Source organism: Kogia breviceps, chromosome 5 (genome assembly GCF_026419965.1).
Source record: "Kogia breviceps isolate mKogBre1 chromosome 5, mKogBre1 haplotype 1, whole genome shotgun sequence".
NCBI lineage: Eukaryota > Metazoa > Chordata > Mammalia > Artiodactyla > Physeteridae > Kogia > Kogia breviceps.
The window spans coordinates 146,251,519-146,274,949 of NC_081314.1; the positions used below are offsets into that span (position 1 = coordinate 146,251,519).

At 52.2% G+C, this 23,431-nt stretch overlaps 1 protein-coding gene across 4 annotated transcripts in view; it reads left to right on the forward strand.

Moving 5' to 3' along the window:
• Positions 1-10,793: 10,793 nt before the first annotated feature.
• Positions 10,794-23,431, forward strand: part of ABCG1 (ATP binding cassette subfamily G member 1) — a 68,268-nt gene continuing 55,630 nt past the window's right edge. For 2 of the 4 annotated variants that reach the window (XM_067035166.1, XM_067035167.1), the window contains exons 1-2: positions 10,817-10,971; positions 17,531-17,774. In XM_067035166.1, coding sequence (XP_066891267.1) covers positions 10,930-10,971; positions 17,531-17,774 — 286 coding nt within the window. In that variant the 5' untranslated portion in view covers positions 10,817-10,929. Of the gene's footprint in view, positions 10,972-17,530; positions 17,775-23,431 lie in introns of all 4 variants that reach the window. The other 2 variants (XM_059063992.2, XM_059063991.2) reach the window with 2 other exon arrangements.

Consider the following 23,431-nt stretch of genomic DNA (forward strand, 5'->3'; position numbering starts at 1 on the left):
TGTTGTCCCTGTGTTCTCTCTTTTTCAATGCCCTGCTTTCTTTTGTCTGCTCTCCTGTTTATTGTTATCTATATAACTCCTTCTTGGGACTTGAACATTTTTTAAAAATTCCATTTTGATTTATCTATAGTGTTTTTGAGTGTACCTCTTTGTATACCTCTTTTACTGTTTTCTTGGTATTTTATTACATATACATGACTTATCAGTCTACTGGTGTTATAGTTTTATAAGTTTGAGGGCTGTGTAGAAATCTTACCTCCCTTTATATGTATTTACTCTCCTTTGTTTATAATATAATTGTCTTACCTATTTACACACATTTAGGAGCACATCGGAGAGTATTACAATTTTTGCTTTAACCAGCAAACAAAATTTGGAAAATTCAATAGCAGAAGGAAAATCCACCTTAGTTACTCATTTTCATTTATAGTGTTCTCTTTTCCTCCTTGATGCGCAAAGTTTCCTTATTTTACCATTTGATTTATGTTTAAAGAACTTCCTTTAACTTTTCTTTTATGGTATGTCTACTGGTGACAAATTCTCTTAGTTTTCCCTCATCTGAGAATGTCTTGATTTCCCCTTCATTCCTGGATATTTTTCCTGGATATAGGAATCTGAGTTGGCAGGTTTTTTTCTTTCAACAAGTGAAAAGTGTTGTGCTAATTCCTTCTGACCTCTATTATTTTTAATGAGAAATCTACTGTCCTTGGAGTGGCTTTTCCTCTCCAGGTAAGATACCATGTCTCTCTCACTGCCTTTGAGACTTCTTCTTTGTCTTTAGTTCTCAGAAGTTTGACTATAGTGTGTCTTGTTATAGATTGCTTTAGGTTATCATGTTTGGAGTTCACCCAACTTCTTGAATCTGTAGGTTTCTGTCTTCTGCCAAATTTAGGAAGTTTTTTGCCATTCTTTCTTTGAGTACATTTTCAGCCTCCCAACCCCCTTCTGTTAGATCTTCTTTTATGGTCCCACATGTCCCTCAGACTCTGCTCAATTTTCGTACAGCCTATTTTCCCTATGTTGTTCAGACTGGGTAATTTATATTGTTCTACTTTCCAATTCATCGATTCTTTCCTTTCTCCCCTCCATTCTACTGTTGAGCCCATCCACTGAGTTCTTCATTTTGGTTATTGTATTTTTCAGTTCTAAAATTTCCATTTTATTCTTCTTTACATCTTCTATTTCTCTGCTGAGACTTTCTGTTTTTTCATTTGTTTCAAGTGTGTTCCCAATTGCTCACTAAAACATTTTTATGATGGCTGCTTTTAAATCTTTGTTGGGTAATTGTGACATTTTTTCATCTTGGTGTTGACATCTATTGATTGGCTTTTTTTTTCATTTAAATTGTGATTCTCTCTCTCTTTTTTAATGTTTCTGAAAAGATCTTTATTTCAACAGGGCTCTTTATAGCAGTTAATTTCTTTTTAACATCTTTATTGGAGTATAATTGCTTTACAATGGTGTGTTAGTTTCTGCTTTATAACAAAGTGAATCATCTATACATATACATATATCCCCATATCTCCTCCCTCTTGCATCTCCCTCCCATCCTCTAAATCCCATCCCTCTAGGTGGTAACAAAGCATGGAGCTGTTCTCCCTGTGCTATGCAGCTGCTTCCCAGTAGCTATCTATTTTACATTTGGTAGTGTATGTATGTTCATGCCACTCTCTCACTTTGTCCCAGCTTACCCTTCCCCCTCCCCATATCCTCAAGTCCATTTTCTACATCTGTCTTTATTCCTGTCCTGCCCCTAGGTTCTTCAGAACCATTTTTTTTTTCCGACTCCATATATATGTGTTAGCATATGGTATTTATTTTTCTCTTTCTGACTTACTTCACTCAGTGTGACAGACTCTAGGTCCATCCACCTCACTCCAAATAAGTCAATTTCATTTCTTTTTATGGCTGCGTAATCTTCCATTGTATACATGTGCCACATCTTCTTTCTCCATTCATCTGTCGATGGACATTTAGGTTGCTTCCATGTCCTGGCTATCATAAATTGAGCTGCAATGAACATTTTGGTACATGACTCTTTTTGAATTATGGTTTTCTCAGGGTATATGCCCAATAGTGGGATTGCTGGGTCCTATGGTAGTTCTATTTTTAGTTTTGTAAGGAACCTCCATACTGTTCTCCATAGTGGCTGTATCAATTTACATTCCCACCAACAGTGCAAGAGGGTTCCCTCTTCTCCACACCCTCTCCAGCATTTACTGTTTGTAGATTTTTTGATGATGGCAATTCTGACCGGTGTGAGGTGATACCTCATTGTAGTTTTGATTTGCATTTCTCTACTGATTAGTGATGTTGAGCATCCTTTCATGTGTTTGTTGGCAATCTGTATATCTTCTTTGGAGAAATGTCTATTTAGGTCTTCTGCCCATTTTTGGATTGGGTTGTTTGTTTTTTTGATATTGATATAGCAGTTAATTTTAGAATTAAAGTGAGCAAAAATTCAAAGAGTCATGCTCCAATTATAAATCTCTGTTATCTAAATTGTGATTCCCTTGGGTTTTAGATGATGAATGAGTTTTGATGGAAACCTAGATATTTTTGGTATTATGTTACGAGATGCTAGATCTTATTTAAGCCTTCTGTTTTAGCTGGCTTCTTCTGACATCACTAGGGCAGGCGAGGGAGAAGGAGCACTGCCTCATTACTGACAGGTGAGGATAGAAGTCCAGGCTCCCTGTTCAGCCTTTTTTGACATCCAAGGGAGGGACTCCTTGTTACTGCTGGGAAGGGCTGGAGTCCTGGCTCTCCACCTGGTCACCGCCCACACCTCCCTGGCTGGGAGAGGTGAAGCTCAGTACTGCTCCTACATGCTATCCACTGGCGTCATGGCTTGGGGGGTAGTATTGTGTTCTTGTTACCACTGAATGGTGGTGAGAGTCCTGATTCTGCTGGGTCTCCTCAGCCACCACCGCCAAGGGGAGACGTGAGGAGGGAAGGTGCTCCTCATTCCTGCCAGTAGGTGTGTGCTCCAGACTCCCTGTTGGGCCTGCTCTGACACCATTTTAACTGGAGATGGGGCAGGCTTTGGTCCCTCATTACAGCTTGAGGAGGGTAGACATCTAGACTCTCCCTTCATCTTTGCTGGTGTGGGTGGTGCAGGGAGTTTATTGCATGGTATTTGGCTGGAATAGAGTAGTAGTTGTCTACAAGTTTTCTGTAGTGCTAGGCTGCTCCTTTTCTATTCCCGTGGTGAGAGAGGACAGTCTTTTGTGGGGGCTTTTGTCGTTCATGGCCATTGGCACTTCCAGGTTATTGCTTTTGTCAACGGAAAGTCTGAAGGCTGTCTATGTGGCAAAAAGAAGACCCGGGACCTCACCGTAGTGCGCTTCCTTAAGTCCCAGGGCCCTGACCACCCTGCCTTCTCCTCTCCACCTTTCAGAGTCTCCTTGTGTTTGTTTGGCATAATGTCCAGAGTTTTTAGTTGTGTTGGGGGGAAGAAGAGAGAAAAGCATGTCTACTCCATCTCCCTACTAGCTTGCCTGTGACTTTTAAAAGATTGAACTTGGGCTTCTTGGGGCTGTCTCCCTATTTGAAATAGGTTTGGGTGATTCTCAACAAACATTTGGCAGCTGTAAAAAAGTGGAAAAGGTGCTCAGCAGGAGTGGGGAGAGCTGGGTCCTTGCCTGGGCATCACAGCCCTGGGCAGGTTTCAAACCTCATGCTGCATCTCCTTATTTTCTGTGGCAGGAAATAATTTGCTGAAAGAATCTCTGACACTGATTTCCCTGCTCAAGCTATTTTCCCTTCCCCTCCCTTAAAAAGTAGCCAAGAGTTTGTTTTGTTTTGAATTTTTAGTTTTGCAGTACGCGGGCCTCTCACTGCTGTGGTCTCTCCCATTGCGGAGCACAGGCTCCGGACACGCAAGCTCAGCGGCCATGGCTCACGGACCCAGCTGCTCTGCAGCATGTGGGATCTTCCCGGACCGGGGCACGAACCCATGTCCCCTGAATCGGCAGGCGGACTCTCAACCACTGCGCCACCAGGGAAGCCCTTTTTTTTTTTTTTTTTTAAATTAAATTGATTCTCTCTCACCCTAGGAACTTGGGTTGCAGGGCTCTGCCCAGAAGTTTCCAAGCATGCAGAAGATAATCTCCCTAACCAGACTTTTGCTTTCAAAAGCTAGGGTTCAGCAAAATGACTGCCAGGTCTTCCTGGAGGGGAGGGGAGGGGATGGAGCTGGGGCTCTGGAAGGGAGAGGCAGGAGGTAGAAGAAGCATTTTCCAGGCCTGGAGAGGGGAGAGGTGGGTGGGCAGACGCCAGGAGAGCTCAGTTGTCTTGTGGGGAGGCAAGAGGGCTTCTGCCCGTGGCCAGGATCCTGAGCACACTGGACTTGAGCTGTGGTCTTTGGAGGCGTGGAGAGTCTCTTTGTGTCCCAGGGGGCATGGCCTGTCCTGCATCTGTGGCTTGGGAATCAAATTCACACGCGTTCCGGTGATGGCCTCTGCCCTCCGACCCCGCGGGGGTGTCTGAGCATCACAGAGGGTAATGCACGTGACAGCATTTTTCAAACCATTAGATGGCATCATGCAATGGATCTGGGTAGGGGTTGCTTTGTAGGATTGAGCGCATGGAGTGCGGGAGGGCAGCTTCCCAGAGGACAGGTGGGTGCCCACTGGCCTGGGAGTCCCAGCTATGTCCCAGCTGGGACCTTGTGTGGGGGGTGGGAGGCCTCTGGTAATTTTCCAGTGTCTGCCTCTGAGACTTCTCTCCCAATCCTCAGCTTTGAAGGGCATCTCATTGCCACATGCTCGTCCCTCTTCATCTGTCTCCTGCATCTTTCCCGCCACGCCGTGTTCCATGCGAACAGAAGAAAGCAGAAATAATCTGTTTGCAATGGTGAACTTGCCTCCTGCTGACCTAGCTTATGAAATACTTACTTGCCTTGTCCTCTCCCTCATTCATCTCAACTTTCCTTCTTCTTACCTTCTGGGCTCTTCCCGCTCTCTCCTTCCACTCTGCGCTGCACTCTCAGCAAATGGCCCCTGCTCTCACCTCCGGGCAGGCTGGGGAGGGAGGGGCCCCTCTCTGGAGCTGGGCTGGCACCCACACGTGATGGAAGCAGCTGGGTGGAGACGGAAGCTGCAGGAGGCAGTAGGGCCAGCAAACCAGGGATCAAGCAAACCACGGAGAGGGAAATGACGTTGCTTTAAAATACGCCAACTTATAGGGTCCCCATTTAGTGTGTGACTTGACCTCAGGCTGTCACCCTCCCTGACGGACTGTCTCTGCGTCTGTCTGCTCATCTGCTCCCTTTTCTACCCTTTCCCCGTCAAGGGCTAAGGCACCTCTTCTTACCACTTAAGGGTCTTTTATCTCTCCCTCCCCCCCTTCCTTCTTTCCTGTGTTCCTCCCTCCCTCCCCCTCCCTCCCTCCCTCCCTCCTTCCCACCTCCTCTCTCTGTCTTTCTCATTCTCTCTCTCTCTTCCTTTTTAAAAGTGGAGGCAATGGCTTCTTTGTGAACAGAGCGAGAAAGGGCCTGATGGCCACGAATTCTCTGCTAACACAAGTGGAAGTATCAGAGAAGCTGAGAAGGCAGGAGCCATGACCTGAAGGCAGGTCTCCAGCCCAGACAGGGGCAAGTGTGCCCCAGCGACGCCTCTGGTACCTGTTGTGTTGTCGTGAGCCTGGGGGTATAATACGGCAGGGTCCCCCCCACGGCCCCGCCTCCCAGGAGTCCCCACCATGTCTCCCACCACCGGCCAGCCTGGGGAAGGGAACAGTCCCTCTTTATTACTGGCTGTGGTGGCACCAGATTTTGCTTTCACTTGACTGAAAACATTTAGAAAGTCAGAGCTTTGGGTTGTAAAAAGCAAGCAAGCAAACACTCCCCTACACCACGCCTCCAGAATCAAGTTTGGTGAGGCTTTGGGGAAAGATAGCCCATAAACACTCATATTGACACAGCGCAGGGGTCGACGTGAGAGGAGCTGGGGACCAGGCTTCTGTGGATTTTTATTTTCCTCTGGGAAATGGTGGGGTACCAGAGAAGTTCCCCTGGTGGAACACTGCAGGGCAGGCACTTTCCACACTGCGGGCTTCATGCACGCTGGAAACAGCTGGGCTGGGGGACCCAGAGGGATGGGGGTGGGAGGTAGCCATCAAACAGCTGATGAGCCGGGACAAAATCCTTTACCAGGCGCCATTCTTGGGGCTGGAGATCCATCAGTGGATGGACATTCCTGCCGGCGTGGAGCTTACATTCTCAAGGGGTTTGGTGGGCAGTAAAAGCACAGTCAGTAGTAAATTAATTATGTGACATGTGATGCCCAGATTACAAGGGGGCACAGCACTGGGGGTGAGGCAGGCTGGGGGGACACAACTGCAGACATCAAGTCTCTAGGGTGGGACACCTGAAAGGCTGACTCCAAAAGGGCTGGACTACGGTAGACCAAGAGGCCTCTGTGGCACCAGTTTGCCTCTGGCAGGGTCTCCCTTAAACCACACAGTGAGAGTTCGTTCCTCTAACTATTTAAAAAATACGTTGAGCTCATGGAACGAGTTAAAAACATACCCAATTCAGACAAGAATGTCAGCTTTCCAATCTCTCCCCGTTACTGTCTGACCTGAGGCCCGGTTTCCCCCATCTCGTCCACCCTGGGTTCCCAGCGTTGAGGCCGGATCCCAGTAAAGCAGGTGTTTCCGTCTGCTGAAAGGCGTGGCTGGAATCGTAGGTCTTGGAAGGAAAACAAAGCTCAGGTTGGTGGAGCTCTGCACTCGAACAGAAGAACATCGGCCGAGCAGGGTCCACTTAGGTTAATCAATTCAGAGCTGGCCACCCTCTGGTCAAAGAAGGCTCAAGGTCAAGTTATCGAAAGCCAGATCACCCAGATGTGAAGAAGACGGTGTTCATTAGATTTCTTCCTAGCCAGCTGAGGCTGGTAAGCCCTGGGATGTGCCCAAAGGTTCCTCTGGAGGGATCAGAGACCTGTTCCGGACTTCCAGTGCTGGGGCCATCCAAGACGCCAAGCCATGCTCAGCCCCTTGCGGCCAGCTCCCTGCAGAAGCACACCTGCGTCAATGCACAGGCCTGCCGCAAGGCCACCTGGACATCTGATTGACCTGTACCCCCGCCCCCCCCTCCCCAGGCACCAAGAGTGGAATCCTTGCACCAGAGAAGAAGTCCTCAGGGTGTCCCCTCCATTGCCCAGCCTCGGGGGCTGTATGTCTGGCATAGATAAATTGGACACTCCTTAACGTGGGATTTGGGGGATAAAGTGCAAACCAGGCAACTGAAACTACACGGTTACAAGGAAAGTGAATCGAGTCGGCTGCTGATTGAGTCCACTGGCCCGCTTGCCTCCAGGGCATCGGGCAGTCGGTTCTGCAGCGCAGTAGCAGGTCCTTACCGACAATCTCAGGGAGCAAATGCTCATTAGAGAGCGGAGGAGTTACCTGGAGTAGGGGTTCGGTTGTGGACCCCAAGCTTCACAGGGGACACTGAGAAAACGGAACTCACAGAGAGAAAGGTGAGCAGGAAGAAGGGGCATCTCCTACAGAACAACGTCGGAGGGACCAGGCATGATTTGTCCAGGGAAGCTAAGGCCTGGAGAGAAATATGGCGCCGTGACTGAAGAGTTCAAGTCCCGCTGTGTGGAGGCGGGGCTCACAGACACGGTGGAACACAGAGCCCTCGGGGCGACAGGGAGTCCCGTTAGGCACGGGGACCGCCCCCTGCAACGACAACTACTCCAGACTGGTTCGGGCTGCCCTTTGAGGCACGAAGTGGTTTCCCACTGGACGTTCTCAAGCCCAGCCTGGTCCACCAGCCTGTGATGTCCTGTCGAAACTCCTTTGGGGCTTGGGGTCTGGACTGGGCAGTCCTGTGATGAGCTCCTCTCGTGTGTGCCTGCTGGGCACGCGCATTGGGCTCCGAGTTCCCCGAAATGGCCTTGAGGAAGCAGCCACGTCGCAGTCTTGCTGCATGTTTCCATTAGGGCCGGCGTCCCCTTTGGCCTGTTTGGTTCCCTGGGATTCAAGCCAGGCCACAGTCAGTGCTTGGTTCCCCCTCACTGGGCATTGTGGCTGGTTGCCAGCTGATGAGACCCGGTCCCCTAAAACCAAGTTCCTTTAACAAGTTTAGGATTCATCTCTCTACCCAAAACTTCATCCCCTTTCTGTCCCCTCTGACCTCAAGCCGGGCCGACGACGCTAATCACCAGAGTCAGATGCTTAGGGTTGCCGTTGCCCGTAACCTCGTTAACGTACTAAAATCGCTATTATAGAGTCAGCAGTAACGTACAGACTCGGGTGGTTTCTCCAGGGCAAGGTGAGCTCACAGACCCCTGGGCCGGGGACCGCCTGGGACACCCTGACTCCCGAAACCATGATTCAGAAATGTCACAAGACAAAGATTCACCCCCAGCTTCTTTGTTCTTCCCCTTAAGCACATCCCCCGACCCAAAGACCGGGTGGGAGCGGCTCTGAGGCTTGTCTCCCCTTCCCTCACTTGATGCCCTGCAATTAATGCTGTACTTTCCTTCACCACAACCCAGTGTCAGTAGATTGGCTTTGCTGTGTGGCAGGTGAGTGGACCCGAATTTGGCTTGGTAACAGTGATGGGATGCAGGCTTGGGGCTGCCAGGAGGGCCGTGGTGACAGCCTCGCGGAGCAGAAAGCCAGCAGGTGGAAGGCAGAGCCGCGGAGAGAGCTAGAGATCAAGGGCTGAAAACCCAGAAGGGGTGCTTGGTCCTGGCAGGCCTGAAACCAGTGCACCCTGAGCCTTCCCTTTAGCCATTTGGAGCAGAGTTTCGGTCACTTACACCCAAAAGTCCCAATAGCAATGTCACAGATCCGACCTACTTTACCATTTGCTTATTCTCAGATTTGGCGCAAGGGGGGTAACATTAGAAAGGATTAGAACTGGGTGCTAGCTATGCGCCGCGCACAGTGGAGAGCACTACACAGGCACTATTTCCCGTGTGGCCGAGATGATTATTACCCCAATGTATAGATGTATTAGTGGGACTCTTTCCAGGCCTGTAAGTGGAAAACCAGCAGCTCAAGCCACGGCAATAAGGACCCACTTTATCACTGTCTGCCCTCTCTGGCTTCATCCTAGGCTCTACGAATCGTCCCTCTGGCCATTCCCAGGAGCCCGCGAGCATTGCCTTACACTTCTGGTTCCTGACCGACCACTGACCAGATCACATGGTGTAGAACTGGGGGCAAGGGGATTTCCAGAAGGAAATTCTGAACACGTTCCTAGCAGCATGGAGAAGGGATATTGGGCAGAGAATAGATGCCAGTGCAACAGGACCACGCTTTCACTTGTCCCAGCCACACAGCTGGGCAGTGACCAGCTGGGTTCTCACAGAGAATCTCTCCCCGGCCGCGTTCTGTGTCTTTCTCCCCTGCTTTTGTCCCATCTTCCCCTGGAGCAAGTGGTGGGCTTCAGTGCTGGATCCCAGAGATGGGGCACCTCTGTCTCTGCCTTTTGGCCTAAACTCTCCCAGGGAGGTTTGTGGATTTGAATTCTCTTTCCAAAACATTCAGAGTTTGTTGGCCTCCCTGTTCAGCACGTTTAAGGCACCACCCAGCCCCGTGGGCCCGGCATGTAGAGGGTGGCACCTGGAAATGCAGCAGTCAGATTTCCTAACAATAGAATAGAGATAATGCATGGACTCTTCAAGTGAACTATGCAGGCAAAAGCAGGGCCCTCTCCCCCTTGAAATCATACATTATACTGCCTTGCCCTCCTTTGATTTGAGGGGAGAATTTGCCTATGGTCATCAGGCTGTGGTGTGAAGCCCTCCTGCCTGGCATGAAAAGCCGTGCTCTCTTTCTAGGTGAGTAGAAGGACAGCGGCTTTGCTCATCTGAGGGGTAGTGGGGAGGGGCGATCCAGGTGTGCTGGAGGGGAGAAGAGATGCATTCCTACCTGTGGTCCCCACTTGCAAACCACTGAATAAAAGCATTAGCCTCTGAGCTTGGCAGTAAGGAATGTCTTTTCACCATGGTTACCGGGAAATGGTCCCACTTATATATAATAAGGGCTTTAGCAGAGGCCAGGCCATCTGATGCTCCCATCTGGGGCCAAAAGGCAGGGTGCCTGAAGTGTCACTCCTTATGAAGTTACATGAACACAGCTCTGGGCCAGGTGCTGGGCCACGTACTGGGAACACCGTGTCTGGGAAAAAAAAAAAAAAAAAAAGGCTTTTCTTTTTTTGTTGGGGTCGGGGGTGGGAGCCAGGGGAGGACAGAGGCCTGGGCATCTTCACCTAGTCACCCCTTTGTTACCCAGCACTTGGCTCTGCGTCTGGCACACAGCAATGCTGCATTAAAGAGTGTGTGCTGCCTCAGTTCAGGGGTACCACCCCAGATATGGAGCTGCAGTGGCGGGGGAGGGGGTGTTGGAGCGGCCATCTCTCCTTTAGTTCTCACGCTCCTACGCGGCAGAGAGATGCCCAACAGGGAAAAAAGTGCCCCTACACTCTCCCCCGCCAGACGCCTCCCCTGCCCCGCTCTGGCCCAGCACTGCAGGCTTTGAGGTGGCAGTCCTGGAGGGGGACCCCCGCTGACGACCGCAGGGGGCCCGGGGTCGCTGGCCCAGGCCCCGCGAGTTTCCGAACTCGGCGCCTCCGGGGCCCGGGCGGACCCTCGGCACCTGCCAGGCCAGGGGCGCGGGCAGCGGGAGGAGCGGGACTGCCTAGAACTGGGGCAGCCGCGCCGCACAGGAGCAAAACAAGAGCACGCGCACCTGCCGGCTCCGCCCCGCCCCTGCGCGCCGGCCAATCGCGGGTCGTGGGCGGGGCCGGCGCAGGCGGGTCGTGGGCGGGGCCGGGACCCCAGCTGCGGCCGGAGCCGGAGCCAGAGTCCTCGCCCGGCGCAGCCGCCGAGCCTGAGGCGAGCGCAGCCTCTTGCCCGCCGCCCGCAGCCTCGTCCCCGCCGCCGCCGCCGCCGCCCCCGGGGCATGGCCTGTCTGACGGCCGCTTTCTCGGTCGGCACCGCCATGGTGAGTGAGCTCATCTTTCGGCCCCGGGGCTTGGTTCTGTTCTCTAGGAGAATAAGAAACGCACAAAGACCCGCACCCGCACCCTGACTCCTGTCCCCCGAGCCCCGGGAGAGGCGCCCGACTCCCATCGCCCCCCAGCCCTGGCTACCTGGCTCCTCGGGATGCCCCTTGCAGCCGAGGATGCGGGGAAGGCGGAGGGGCCGGGAGAGGCAGGGAGGAAGGAGGCCAGCAGCCCCACAAGTGTACTGATGGCCTTGACCTCGTCTGCTTCCGGTGAGGGGCCTGGGGCCTGGGGCCCCGGAGTGTACTGGGGCGGGGCGGCAGCCTGGGCCAGAGGGAAAGGGGGCCCCACCCCTCTGCCGGCGCGTGCGGCCAGAGCCTGGGGAGCGGGCGCCCCTCGCGCTACTCTCTCCAGAGCACCGGCACTGTGTGAGGTGGGGGGGGGGGGGAGGCGGTGGAGAGCCGGAGCCCGTGCTGCCCCTTCGCCCTCGGGGGACAGCCTCTCCCGGACCTGCTCAGGAGGGGGCGGCGGAGTCATGGGGAGGCCGATGAGGGGCGAGCCTGGGTACCTCTGGCCACATTTCTGCACCCTATAGAGAGAATAGGATGGGGACAGAGGCACGCATCTCACTTTTCCCAAGGGTGCCAGCTCCGTAGGGGGACCACCGGCTGCAGGCGCATTCTTTGCTAGACACTATTACAGTAAGACCTATTCCTCAGAGCGGTCAAGAGTCTCCTCTTGCCCCTTTAAAACAGCCCCATAAAGTCACATTAGGAAAAACAAACAAACTAACCATCGTCTCACCCATCCTAGGGCCTTTCATTTCTCTGCCTAGCACGCCAACACTGCAGTTAGGTACCCCGGGGCCGATTTCAGGTCATCTAAAGTACAAATAGAAAGCATTCCGTATTCCAAGCCCTCTCGCCCTGCCCTCCCTATCCATCCTCCTTCTATCGTTTGTCTATGTATTTACTATCCTGCTAGCTACTTCCCCGTGAGCTGTAACCCCACCGTGCACATCGGTTTTCACCTCCACCCCTCGCCTTTATTTCATTTTTAGCATCCTGTATTTGAAGTCAGCAGGGCTCAGCAGGATTTGACCGACAGTTACCTCTTGCCGGGAGCTCAAGAGAAAAAAAAAAAAAAGTAGCCGGGTTTCTGCGCATGCTCTGCTCTGACAACTGCATCCTATGATTCCAGACAGGTTACTGTAGAACATACCAAGCCTCGGCAGCTCATTATATAATGATTTTGTGTAAACCGATAGAATGGGGCCTCGGACACATTAAAGAGGTTGGTAGAGCAGGAAAAAGCCACGGGCAGGGGGACCCACAGGCCGGGTCCCATCTCTGGGCATGTTCTGCCTTTAAGACTTAGCTTCTTCCATATAAGAGGGATCAAACAATGAAAGAGGCAGTCCCCTTCTCATGACATTTGCTTTCATCTGGTTGCATGTTTGGGTAACACTTGGCCATTCTTCATTTTACCCGCGTTCATTTATTTGGGATTCCTAAATGATGGTGGTAATGGAAAATGAAGGAGGTTAGTATTGTTAGTTGTGGGCAAAGAAAGTTTCAGGTCTTGGAGAGACCGGGTATAACTAACTCTTGAACGCCTTTCAAAGCTGCAAAAGTAGCTCATACATGTGAGACAATAACGAATCAGAATGGTTTAAGGTACAGGTGTTTTTATGTCAAGATATTTTGGATGTTGCGTTATGGTTTGAGACAGCCCCAGAACTCAGGTGTTCTGTTCGTGTGGAGGTGCTAAAGGCTGAGCTCAATTTCTTCAGAGAATGTTGTTTTGTGTGAAAACCATTCTCCCTGAAAACCTTGTGCTTTTTTGTTTTTAATTTTAAAAATTCTACCCAAGTCATAAACAGAGCCCTTGGGAGATACCCAGGATCCTAAACTTTGCTCTGCGGCCCAGCCCGGGGCTGGCTGCCACGTGTGAGTCTGGAGAAGGTGCCTTGGAGGATGGAGGAAGCACCCACATGGTGTTTCAGAGTCCCTGCGCTGGGCTGGGCAGGGCAGGCAAGGGCTCTCAATGGGACTGGTATTTGGGGCTGTTGGAAGCCAGATTTTGGAGACAATGAGGGCACTCTGAGTGACCATGCCAGTGACCTCTACCCTTTGCTTACTCAAGGGCGTGACGTTTGGGTTCTTTTCCCTTAGGCAGTGGCCTCGAGGATTCTGGACCAGTACGTTTTCCTCTTATGTGCCCAGGGTCCCAGGGAGGGATCTGCCCTTCAGCTGCAGGGTCTGCTGGTCTAGGTGGGCACCGTAGCTGGCAGCAGTGAGAGAAGTGAGAGAGAGCGCATGCCTGGAGCCTGCGGGTTCCTCTTGGCTTTCCTCCCTTCCCAAGATGCTGTGGGGAAAGTTTCGATCTCCAACTGGACTTCCCTGGTTAAAGAGAGTGAAGCAGCCTCACAACGGCTCAGGGGCTCTCTGACCATTAGAGACCGCCCCCCAGCTAAACAAGCGTCTCAATATATTAGCATTCAAATGGAAATCGGTGCCCAAGAAAACATTCTTACCAGCAGCAGGCAGGACCGGTCCAAATAGGGTCTCCTCCGCATTCTACACCTGTGAATGAACTCACTAGTATTTACCATTTATTATGCAGCACAAATTGTGTGTGGAAGGAGAGGTCAAAGACAATGCTTCGGCAAGACAGGGAAGCAAACAAAGAAAGGGAAAGAATGGGGAGGGAGGACGTATTTGTTTCACCTTTCATGAACTCGGGAGGCTAAGCACGAGCTTAGCTGTAACCTACATCGCCGGCGGCTCTCCTCTGAGGATGTGTTTCCAGAGAGCTGGTCTCTTTTGGAGTGACAGCCACTGCCACCCATCAGACAGGATTTCAGGATTTTATTAAGTGGACACCCATGGCGGAAAGGTGGGTGATGGCATATGCACCGCTTTGGTGTCGGTTGCTTTGGGGGTAGGGTTGTGTGGTCCCCCATTCTCTTGTGGATTTCCCTGCAAGGGACGGGGTCTGGGGTGACCCAGGGTCCACTAGAGCTTTGCCTACAGAAAGCCACGCAACGTCCCGGCGCTGCTGGGGACTGTTTGGGAGGAGCCGTGCAGGCAGGGAAGCCGCACAGAGCTGGACCCCAGCTTGGCTACTGCCTAACGGTGGGGTCTCAGGCAGGCGAGGTCGTCTCCTTGTGAAATGGAGTGGAAGAGAGTCATACCCCACCCGGCCCCCGGCCCCGGAGAGCCGTGGAGACGGAGGAGGAGTAACCTGTGCAGTCTGGAGCTTAACGAGCGCGCGCTGTGAGTGTGCATTGCTGAATGAATAGTCGCTACTGTTCATAATTGCTTACCTACTACGCGGGAGGCATTAATGCAAAACTGTGAATAGTAAGTACGGGCCTCTGGCTGCACTCTCTCGCTCCCAAATCAGTTTACTCCCCCAGCTTTGCCCCACTGGCCCGTCCCCTTGTCCCCTTGTCTCCCTCCCCACTGCCCCCCGCTGCTGAAGGCCACGCACCCTCCCCACTGCAGGCGGCTGCAGGAGACGGTTCTCACCGGCCCGCTGGTCTGCCACTTCCGCCTTGAGATGCCTGCGCGACCCGCAGAGACCTCGGGATAAAGTGCACATCCCTGAACAAGCTTTGCAAGCCCTCCACCGTGCGGACCCTCGCTAGTCCCACCTTGTTCCCAAAGCCCCTCGCCCCTCCCCAAATCAGAGCTCCAGCCCGTGAATTTCAGATCTCCAGATGTTCAGATCTCCATATGTTCCGCTTTCTTGCTGCCGAGGCTTTGCACACACTGTTCCCTCACAGGGAATGTCGGTCGTGAGCGAGCGCCCCTTCCCCACCCCACCTCGCTAAGCTCAGCTTACAGTTTATTTCCTCCGAAACGCCGTGTATCCCCACCCAGGGCCCCCACTGCATTGCGTGACCCTCGTGGGTCCCTGCATCGTCTTGTTCTGGCTCTTGCCCCTTGGTGTTGAAACTGCTTGCGGCCCAGTCTTGGCCTTGCGCTTGCTGAGGCCACAGGCCATGTCTGTCTGGCCAGGGCTTTTATCTGGGCTGTGAGTGAGTGAGAGGATAGATAGGCTTGGAGTCTAGACAGGCACGTCAGACCCTCATCATAATCCAGGTCTGGCATCTGCTCCAGCGTCCCTGTATTCGTGTAGGCTTCATTAAAAAGCGAAGACCCGACCTGTCCCTGGGCTAACTCAGGGGTTGACGCGAGTGGTGGGTGCTGGGGGAGAGTGTGGGTGGTCCAAGGTGGTTGGAGGTGGAGGGGGCCACGCCCTGGGGAGGGGCTGCTGGGAGCTCCCGCCCCCAACTGAACACAGAGCAGTTGGCTCTCCCGGCAGAGCCCGTGCCCCGGCAGGACGTGGGTCTGGAAGCAGATGTCTCACCTTTCCAGGTGGGGGTGAGGATGGACTTTGGCGACCAGGCCTGGTGCTAACTATCTCACCCATTGCTCTGTCCACTACCCCCCACCCCCACAGCAAAGCCAGGATTGGGCGCTTCCAGGGCCCCTGTGGAGTCAAACGGGGTTATAACCCTGGGACAGCAGCTCGTGTTTCCCAAGAGCAAGACAGGTGGGCCCAGGGATGGCATTTGGCGCTGCTCTGGGTGCCGGAGCTGCAGGTGCACGTTCTTACCCTCAGGTCCAAGCCAAGAGCGTGCTGAGCTGGGGCAGGGTCTCCGGTTGTTCCTTCAAGGGGCCCCGACGCAGAAGGCACCAGACAAGCCCGATGCAGAGGCCACGCCCTGCAGCGCCCTCCCGGGAGCAGGAGAGGCTCGTTCTCAGCCCAGGCTCTGAGGAGGCCCGTTCTCAGCCCAACACAAACCTCCCCAGTTACGTGGAGGATATGCACGGACCTACTTCTGCTCGTGGTTGAAGCATTTCTCGTGCTCGGTGCCAGCGGCAAACCAAGATTAATTTTGTCAGAGTTTTACTCCGCACTTTAATTTTTAGCCACAGAATGTCATAGTCAGTGAGCCAAGTTTTGATGCGGTTAAGCTTTCCAGAGGTAGGAGATGCCTGGGAGGTGTGTGTGTTGGGTGTCTTTTTTTTAAACGGCAAAGCAACGTTTTCAAACAGCACAAGAACCGGAAACCCCTGTGCCCACATCTCCCCAGCCCCCTATTTGTGTTTTAAAGATTCAAAACCTCCAAATCGTCCGGGATTTCCACGATGGAAATAATGTGGAATAATAATAATGGAAATTCTCTTCAAGGTTGCAGTCACGTACCCTCAAGAGGCCACTCGAACGCGGGGAGGGCTTGTTTCGGTCACTAGAGCTGCTGGAGTTTACAAGGATGTTTATGGCTGATCCGCTCTCTGGTTTCGTTTTAGCTTTTTGTTAGAAACAATAACAATCAAAACGCCATCAACGTTAAAGAAATACCTCACAACCTGTGGAAAACTAACAGTATGATGTTATTTAGAACAAGTAGCAGCCTGGCAGTGTCTCCCCAGCCCTGCGGCCATCAGAAGGGCCTGAGTTATCCAAGGTGGTTCCCAGTCCACGGGCTCTCCGGATCAGGCTGGCTGCCTTCAACAGTACGGAGGAGTGTCGCCAGAGGCCCACGCTTTTGGCACTGTGGGATGTTCTCTCTTGATTCAAGAGGCAGCTGGAAAAAGCGCAGCACGTTATTTATCCACCCCAGGGTTCTTCTGTGTTTTGGAGGTGCCTAAGGCATATTGACTTGTCCCGCGTTGCCAAGCCATTGGAAAGGATATTCCTTTCTTTGCTTAAATACCTTCGGTGCCTGGCTTATCTGTAACAGTTCAGTGGACTCCCAATGGAAGCTTGGAAAGCCAGTGTAGCCGTGTATTATTAGGTATCCAGGTGATGCCGTGGAAGAGGCACCCGTTTGTTAACATGACTCATACTGGGATCGCTTGCGCCCCTCACTTGATCGTAGAGCTCAGAGCCAGTTCCCTAAAAGTGTCTGTGCCTCAGTTTCCTTGTCTGTATCCCAGAGAAAAACAAATCGACCTTTCCAACACTTCAGTGCTATTATGAAGATACAGTGAGAGAGGAGAGCTGTAAGGGATTTGGAAAATGTACAAGGAAAACACAAAGGCCATCTCCTACAAACCCCATCGGTCCAAGTGGTATCATTGCTCTTGAGAAATGTTGATGAGGTTGCGCCAGGAAGGGACTAAAAGAGCTTCATTGTAAAGCTTTTCCAGTTGTGCATTTCTCAGCAGCCTCATGCATATTTATGGGATTTTTTTAGTGAGTGGACTGCAGGTAGATCATTTTTAGGGTGGCTGGTGTTTATTCTTCGAGACAGGTGATAATATTTACCAGTTTGGGGATGAGATGTTATGATTCCTAACTAAGACGGTAGATCATAGTTTATCTTTAGCAGGTTTTTAGCAGAAGAATAAGCGAGGGCTGGGGAGGAGGAATCCCTCTAGGTGAGCACGCTTCCCGTGATGCCGAGGGCGCCATGGAGGGTGAGAAGCATTGATCGATGACTCTCACTGCTCGATGGCCCTGAGCCTGATCGTGAGTCCCTGTGGCCCTTCCCGTGATGTGACTTATACCTGCTCTTGGGCTTCCTCCCCATCTTTCTAGAATGGCAGCAGTTACTCCGCAGCAATGACAGAGCCCAAGTCGGTGTGCGTCTCTGTGGACGAGGTGGTCTCCAGCAACAGGGAGGTCATGGAGACGGAGCTGCTGAACGGACATCTGAAGAAAGAGGACAACAGTCTCACAGAGGCCCAGCGCCTCTCCTCCCTGCCGCGGAGGGCGGCCGTGAACATCGAATTCAAGGACCTTTCCTACTCGGTCCCAGAAGGCCCCTGGTGGAGGAAGAAAGGTAGGGCGGGGGCTGCTGTGTGCACCCAGAGGCGCGGGCACCTCGGAGGAAGGAGCAGGTTGTTTGGGAAGGTCTGGGTCTGGAAGCTGGGAGGCTGATTCTCTTCCCAGACCCTGGCTCTGCTGCGGCCAATGTATGTAACTGCTTTGTGCCCCATTTTTCCTCACTTATGATACGAACAGATCAGATTAGATGACTCAAGATTCACCGCGTTTGTTGTTGTTTTTTGACTGAAGTAGAGTTGATTTACAATGTTGTGTTAGTTTCAGGTGTGTAGAAAAGTGATTCAGTTATACCTATATATATATATATATGTATGCACTTTTCCAGATTCTTTTCCATTATAGGTTATTACGGGATATTGAATACAGTTCCCCGTGCTACACAGTAGGTCCTTGTTGTTTAGCCATTTTATATATAGTCGTGTGTATCTGTTCATCCCAAACTCCTAATTTATCTCCCCCCCCCCTTTCCCCTTTGGTAAGCATCAGTTTGTTTTCTGTGTCTGTGAGTCACACATTGGTTCTTCAACTCTGATAAGATCACAGAGTCTGACCAGGGTCCATGTGTGCTGGTTTCCTGTCTGCACTCGGAGGGTCCTCTTTACTGGATGCTGTTAACGTTAGTCTTTCGAGATAGGACGCTTTTGTTTAATGTTTCAGAGCAAAGTGGAAGACAGGTGTTTCCTCCCAAGCTTGAAGTGTTGAAAAGTAACCAGTGACCTCTAGTAACCTCTCTGGAAACCAGTCATGGATATTTACAGATCTTGGAAGGACTGTCTCATGGCGGGTGTTGGGGGGCTATCCATAAAAACAGAAGAGATGATGGAGCAGGTGGGATTCGGAGGTCTCGGGAGAGCCACACGCACAGGAGTTTGCCGCCGGCCTGTTGCATGTTAATGGGAATTGATGACTGATGGTATTTTGAGTTTTCTTAGCAATGTGGATGCTCCTTTGCCAGCTCTCGATTTTCAAAGTGTGTGGAGTTAATGCCTCCCTGGGTTGGTACTTCCTTCTCGAGCCTGACCGCCTTCTTCCCGTGGAACTCACTCCTCCTCCCCCGCTGCTCCCTGCGCCTGTCCATCTTCGAGGGGGGGTGACTGGGAGAGGACGCGTTACATATCACCCAGAAACAGGGGCCCTCACTTTCTAATGAATCCTTTAAGACAACTTGAAAATCTGTGAGGGATTGGGAAAAAAGTGACTCAGGTAGCCCCGGAATATCCTGGAATATTGGGGTTGTTTAGAGCTCTCAACTGAAATCTAGATTCACTCCTTCTTCCTTTTTGAAGACGACCCACCAAGACTCACTTGTTTACGTTTCATCTTCCTGCCCCTTATCGCCTTCATTTTGCTTCCTACTCTTGACGGGAAGCAGTCGAGACGGTTGGCGTGGGCGCCTGGAATTCCTTGGAACCATGAGTTTAGCACCTTGATCGACTGGTCCCTGGGGCCTTCGAGCCAAGCTGGTTGTGGGATGATTCTGTGTCTGTTGGCACAGATGGGAACAGATCCCAAACCTTCTCAGCGGCTGATACTATAGCATTGGTACCTGGGACTCAGCATTTTCAGAGTGTGCCAGCCTGTTTTGTTAACAAAGAAATTCTGTGAGAGGCTCAGGGTTGGGCCCATTTGTTTGAGCCTCTTGAAATTTCAACATAAGATTCCAGTCTTTTCCTTCTCCGCTTGAACAAAGATTTTTACCGAAAAAATGCACTGAGTGACCAGGAGGGTGTTGTGAGGTTTTGGCCTGATGGGTCTCGACAGACAAACCGCGGCCGACCTGTGGGCCACGTGGGCGGGTTTCTGTCCACGTGTTACGTGTGGCCTTAGAAACGTGGTCATGATGCTGAAAACGCTTGGATTGGTGTCCTCTCAGGTGAAGGCTTGAAATGCAGAAATGCACATGTTTGAAAACCACGGCAGCATCTTGGTTTGAAATCCAACCCAGCAGGTGTTCGCCTGGGGCTGGCAGGTGAAGAATATCATTTCCTGGTCAGGTGTGCGACTTGCCCACCCTGTGTTCTCTACGTGTTAGAACTGGTCACACTGACGGTCAACGGCGATGGCCTCTTAATGAATGAGGGAGGGGCCGCTACTGTCCATGGCCCGTGGCCTCCTGGGAAGCCCCGCCCAGATGGCTGCCGGATAGACACTTGCCCTGCAGTAACCTGTGTGGGCTCAGGCGGGGGGGCGGGGGGGGGGGGAGTAGAAAGTGGGCCCCAGGGACCTGCCTGTGAGTCAGAGATGGCTAGAGCTGGAGAGGAAGTCGGGCACCATCACTCTGGTGTGTCCAGGTTTTTTGTTTCTCAGCCAACGAGGCCTGACTTCTCTGTCTGGCTTCCTCCCCGCCTCTCCCCCCACCCCAGCGCCTGTGCGCACTTCCCTCTCTGTGCCCCCTCTCCCGTGCAGCCCCATCGTCTCCTCTGTTCTTGGTACCCTCGCAGTTCAGAATTTAGAGGGTTTATCCCTCCCGCACACCTTGAGGGTGTGGGATACTTGTCCACCTGCTGACTGAAGAGAAAGGAAGCCACGTGTGAGGGGCTTGCCCCGAGCCTGAGCTGGGGGTAGGCGGGGGGCTGGGTGGTGGTTTCCGAGTCTGTGGTCCAGCTTGGGCAGCCGGGCGGCGCCTGGCGCAGGGCCTCAGGGTGCCAGGGTCCCCACGGCCATAGGGAAGCAGTGCTGCTTTCTCCAGGCTTGGTGCCCACAAAGGCTTGCCCAGCTGGCAAGCGTTTCCCTCTGCTCCTGGTGGCAGTTTTATATTTCGCGTCACCTCTGTGCGGTGCGCCGCGTGACACCAAGTGTGAGCAAACTCTGGGACAGGAGCTTTTGCTGTTACTTCTCTGACCATATTCGGTTCTGTCTGTATCGAGTCCATGGTTTGTTTTTTTGTTTTTAAATTCAACTCTATGTGCTGAGCTCCTTGTAATGACCACAGTGAAGTGTGGAGTGGAGGACAGAGGAGCCTGAGGGCTGGACTGATTCGCTCAAGGTCGGAGCCAGCGAGGTCCACCACCCAGCCGTCGGATTCCTAGTCCAGGCTTCTCTCCGTCACGAAGACCCCGGGGCGCTCCAGCAAACTCTAGGAAAGTCTTTTTCTCCCAGAACATGGTGCTACAACACAAACTCAACACAGAGCGCTGTAGCAAAGCCTGGCCCTGGGATTAGAATAATATTAAAAACTCCTACACAATTATTTTAGAGAAAGAAGACGGAGAAAGAGAGCTTCTTAATCCTTAGTTGAAAGGTCATAAGTGACTCCATAGCAGTATTTTTAAGAAGGCGATGTCAGGCACTGATTATAATTCTTGAGCTTGACGATTGCCAGGCACTGACTTCAGCACCTAAGAAAACATCTTGTATTTTCAATTGTAGCTCCATTTTCACCATATGATTAATGATGTCTTGAGAGGAAAATCTGGATCGTATAAAAGATTCCTAGTAGACAACACAACTGTGAAAGGAACTGTTCTCAGGAGAAAAAAAGTACACCCCAAGGATGATTTCCCTGGCTTCTGATACAGTCATTACTTTCCCTCGGGGAATTCACTCACGTAGCCTAAGTCGATGGGACAGATGGTTTGGAACAATGTGGGCTCTGGTGCCGTTACACAGACGATTGTGTCGAGGGACGTAGGGGAACAATCTGGTTTGATCGTCCTCACTCACCCCAGTGTGACTTCGTTTGGAAAGCAGCTTTTGCTTCCTGGCTGGTAGACGCTGCAGTGCTGCTGGTGACGTTTAGGACCCCTTGTTAAGCAGAGAATCCACATTGTGAAATGCTGAGGTGGAGCGGAGACAATTCTGCACGCAGACGGCACTCTCGGGCTTTCAGAGCTCGTCCACACGGTGGAGTTAATCGTCTGTCCCCCAAGGAGACTGGAGCCATGTCCATTTATACAATTCAAGCAGCCCTTTGGTCCAGTCGGCTCGGGGGCCAATTCTGTCCGTTCAACGTGTGGAGTACACGAGGTTCAGAGATACATCCCAGGTCACAGGAGCAGGGGAGGTGGGACTGCGAAGTCAGGTCTGGGGGGCTTGAGGCTAGGACGTGACAAGACACCTAGCAAACATCCGGCCCTGACGTGGGCACGCAGCGAGACCATGACGGCACGGCTGTGCCTCACTGCATTTTCCAAAACCACCGGGGGGGGGTGGCCTTGACTGTTACCTCTGACTCATTTCCCCTTTAATCGGCCTGCTTGGATGTCAGTCACCTCTGCCTTTCACAAGGACCCATAAAGAGGTTTCCTAATCCCACGGAGAGGCTTGGCTCTCCCGTCTCCCCGCCAGGGAGGTGAGGCTGGCATGTATGACATGCTTTGCACAAACAGGTGACGCGATTCTTAGAAGTGAAATAACACCTCCCAAGATTATGACCTTGTGGGTTGAGAACGAAAGTAGTCATATCTGAGGGTCTGGAGAGTTTTCTTTACCCTTCCCCAGCCCGGCTGGCGCCTCACCCAGTAACACTCCGATGGAACGGGACAGCACCTCCGACTTTGAAACCGGACCCTCCAGCCTCATCCTTGCCAAATGCCAGGATGGAGTTAAATATTCTGGGCAGCCCCACCTCGGATTATCTGTATTGGTTTGCTTCTGAGCTGTAAAAATGCATTTGAACGCCCTTCTCAAATTGAAGTTTGCTTTCTCTTAATTTCCATGGCAATTTCACAAGGCCTGCTCTGACAGGCTGGCTAAAGTGAGTAGAATGTACCATTAAAATCCCTTTCAGCGATTCCATTAAGGGAAGACTGGATTCCAACCCAGCGCTGGGTGACTTGATCCAACCGACCGGGACAGGGGTGGGGAGGGAAGGCCAGAGCAAGGGGAACTATAGAAATCCCAGAGCAGAGAGGGGGCTCCAGAGGGCAGGCTGCTCGAGTGCAAAGGTGGGTTTATGTTCCCCTAGCATGAATGACTTACTTTTGTACTTCTTGGAAACTATCACTCTAAGGTAGGCTTTCTTTGGGGTGCGAAAGAAATGGCTTTGGATACTGTGCCTTTGTCTTTACCTCTGGCTGTGACTGGTCTTATAGCGCAGTGTGGCAGACCTAAACCTTGCATTTGCCAGGGCTCCCTGCTTGAGGCTGCGGCTTTACACCCGGAGCGCAATGGCCCCGGGTCGCCTTGGCGAACGCAGGTGGCTGGAGAGCTCCTCCCATCCCCTGCCGGGCCAGTTCTCAGGCCCTCAGTGGCTTCCTCTCTGGCCCACTTGGTGATGAGGTCTTCTGGAATAGTTCTGTACCTCCGTCTTCCATGCTCCAAAAGAGGCTTTGAAAAACTGTGGAGGTTGGGCTATAACTCTCAGGACAGATGGATGTAGCGTGACCACGTACAAAACCAAAAGGGTTCGCTAGTTTACAGGCAGAACCCGAACATCCAAGGGGTCTAGGCGCCCCTTCTCCAGCCAGCCCCTTCTCTCCCTTGGAGCACACTGCATGGGAGCCAGACCTTCACCAGTCGGGACCTGGAATCAGGGGTGTGTGATTCAAGTGTGGCTCGATCAGCTCAGCAGCCCCCGTAGACAGGGCACAAGTGGCCCTGCCGACACTGGCCCTTCCGCTTTGCTTCACTGTCAGGCCTCCCCCGTCGCCTTCCGATTGGCAAGGCACAGTAACACGTTGCTATTTTTCCAGAGAGCGTGCCTGGTCTGGA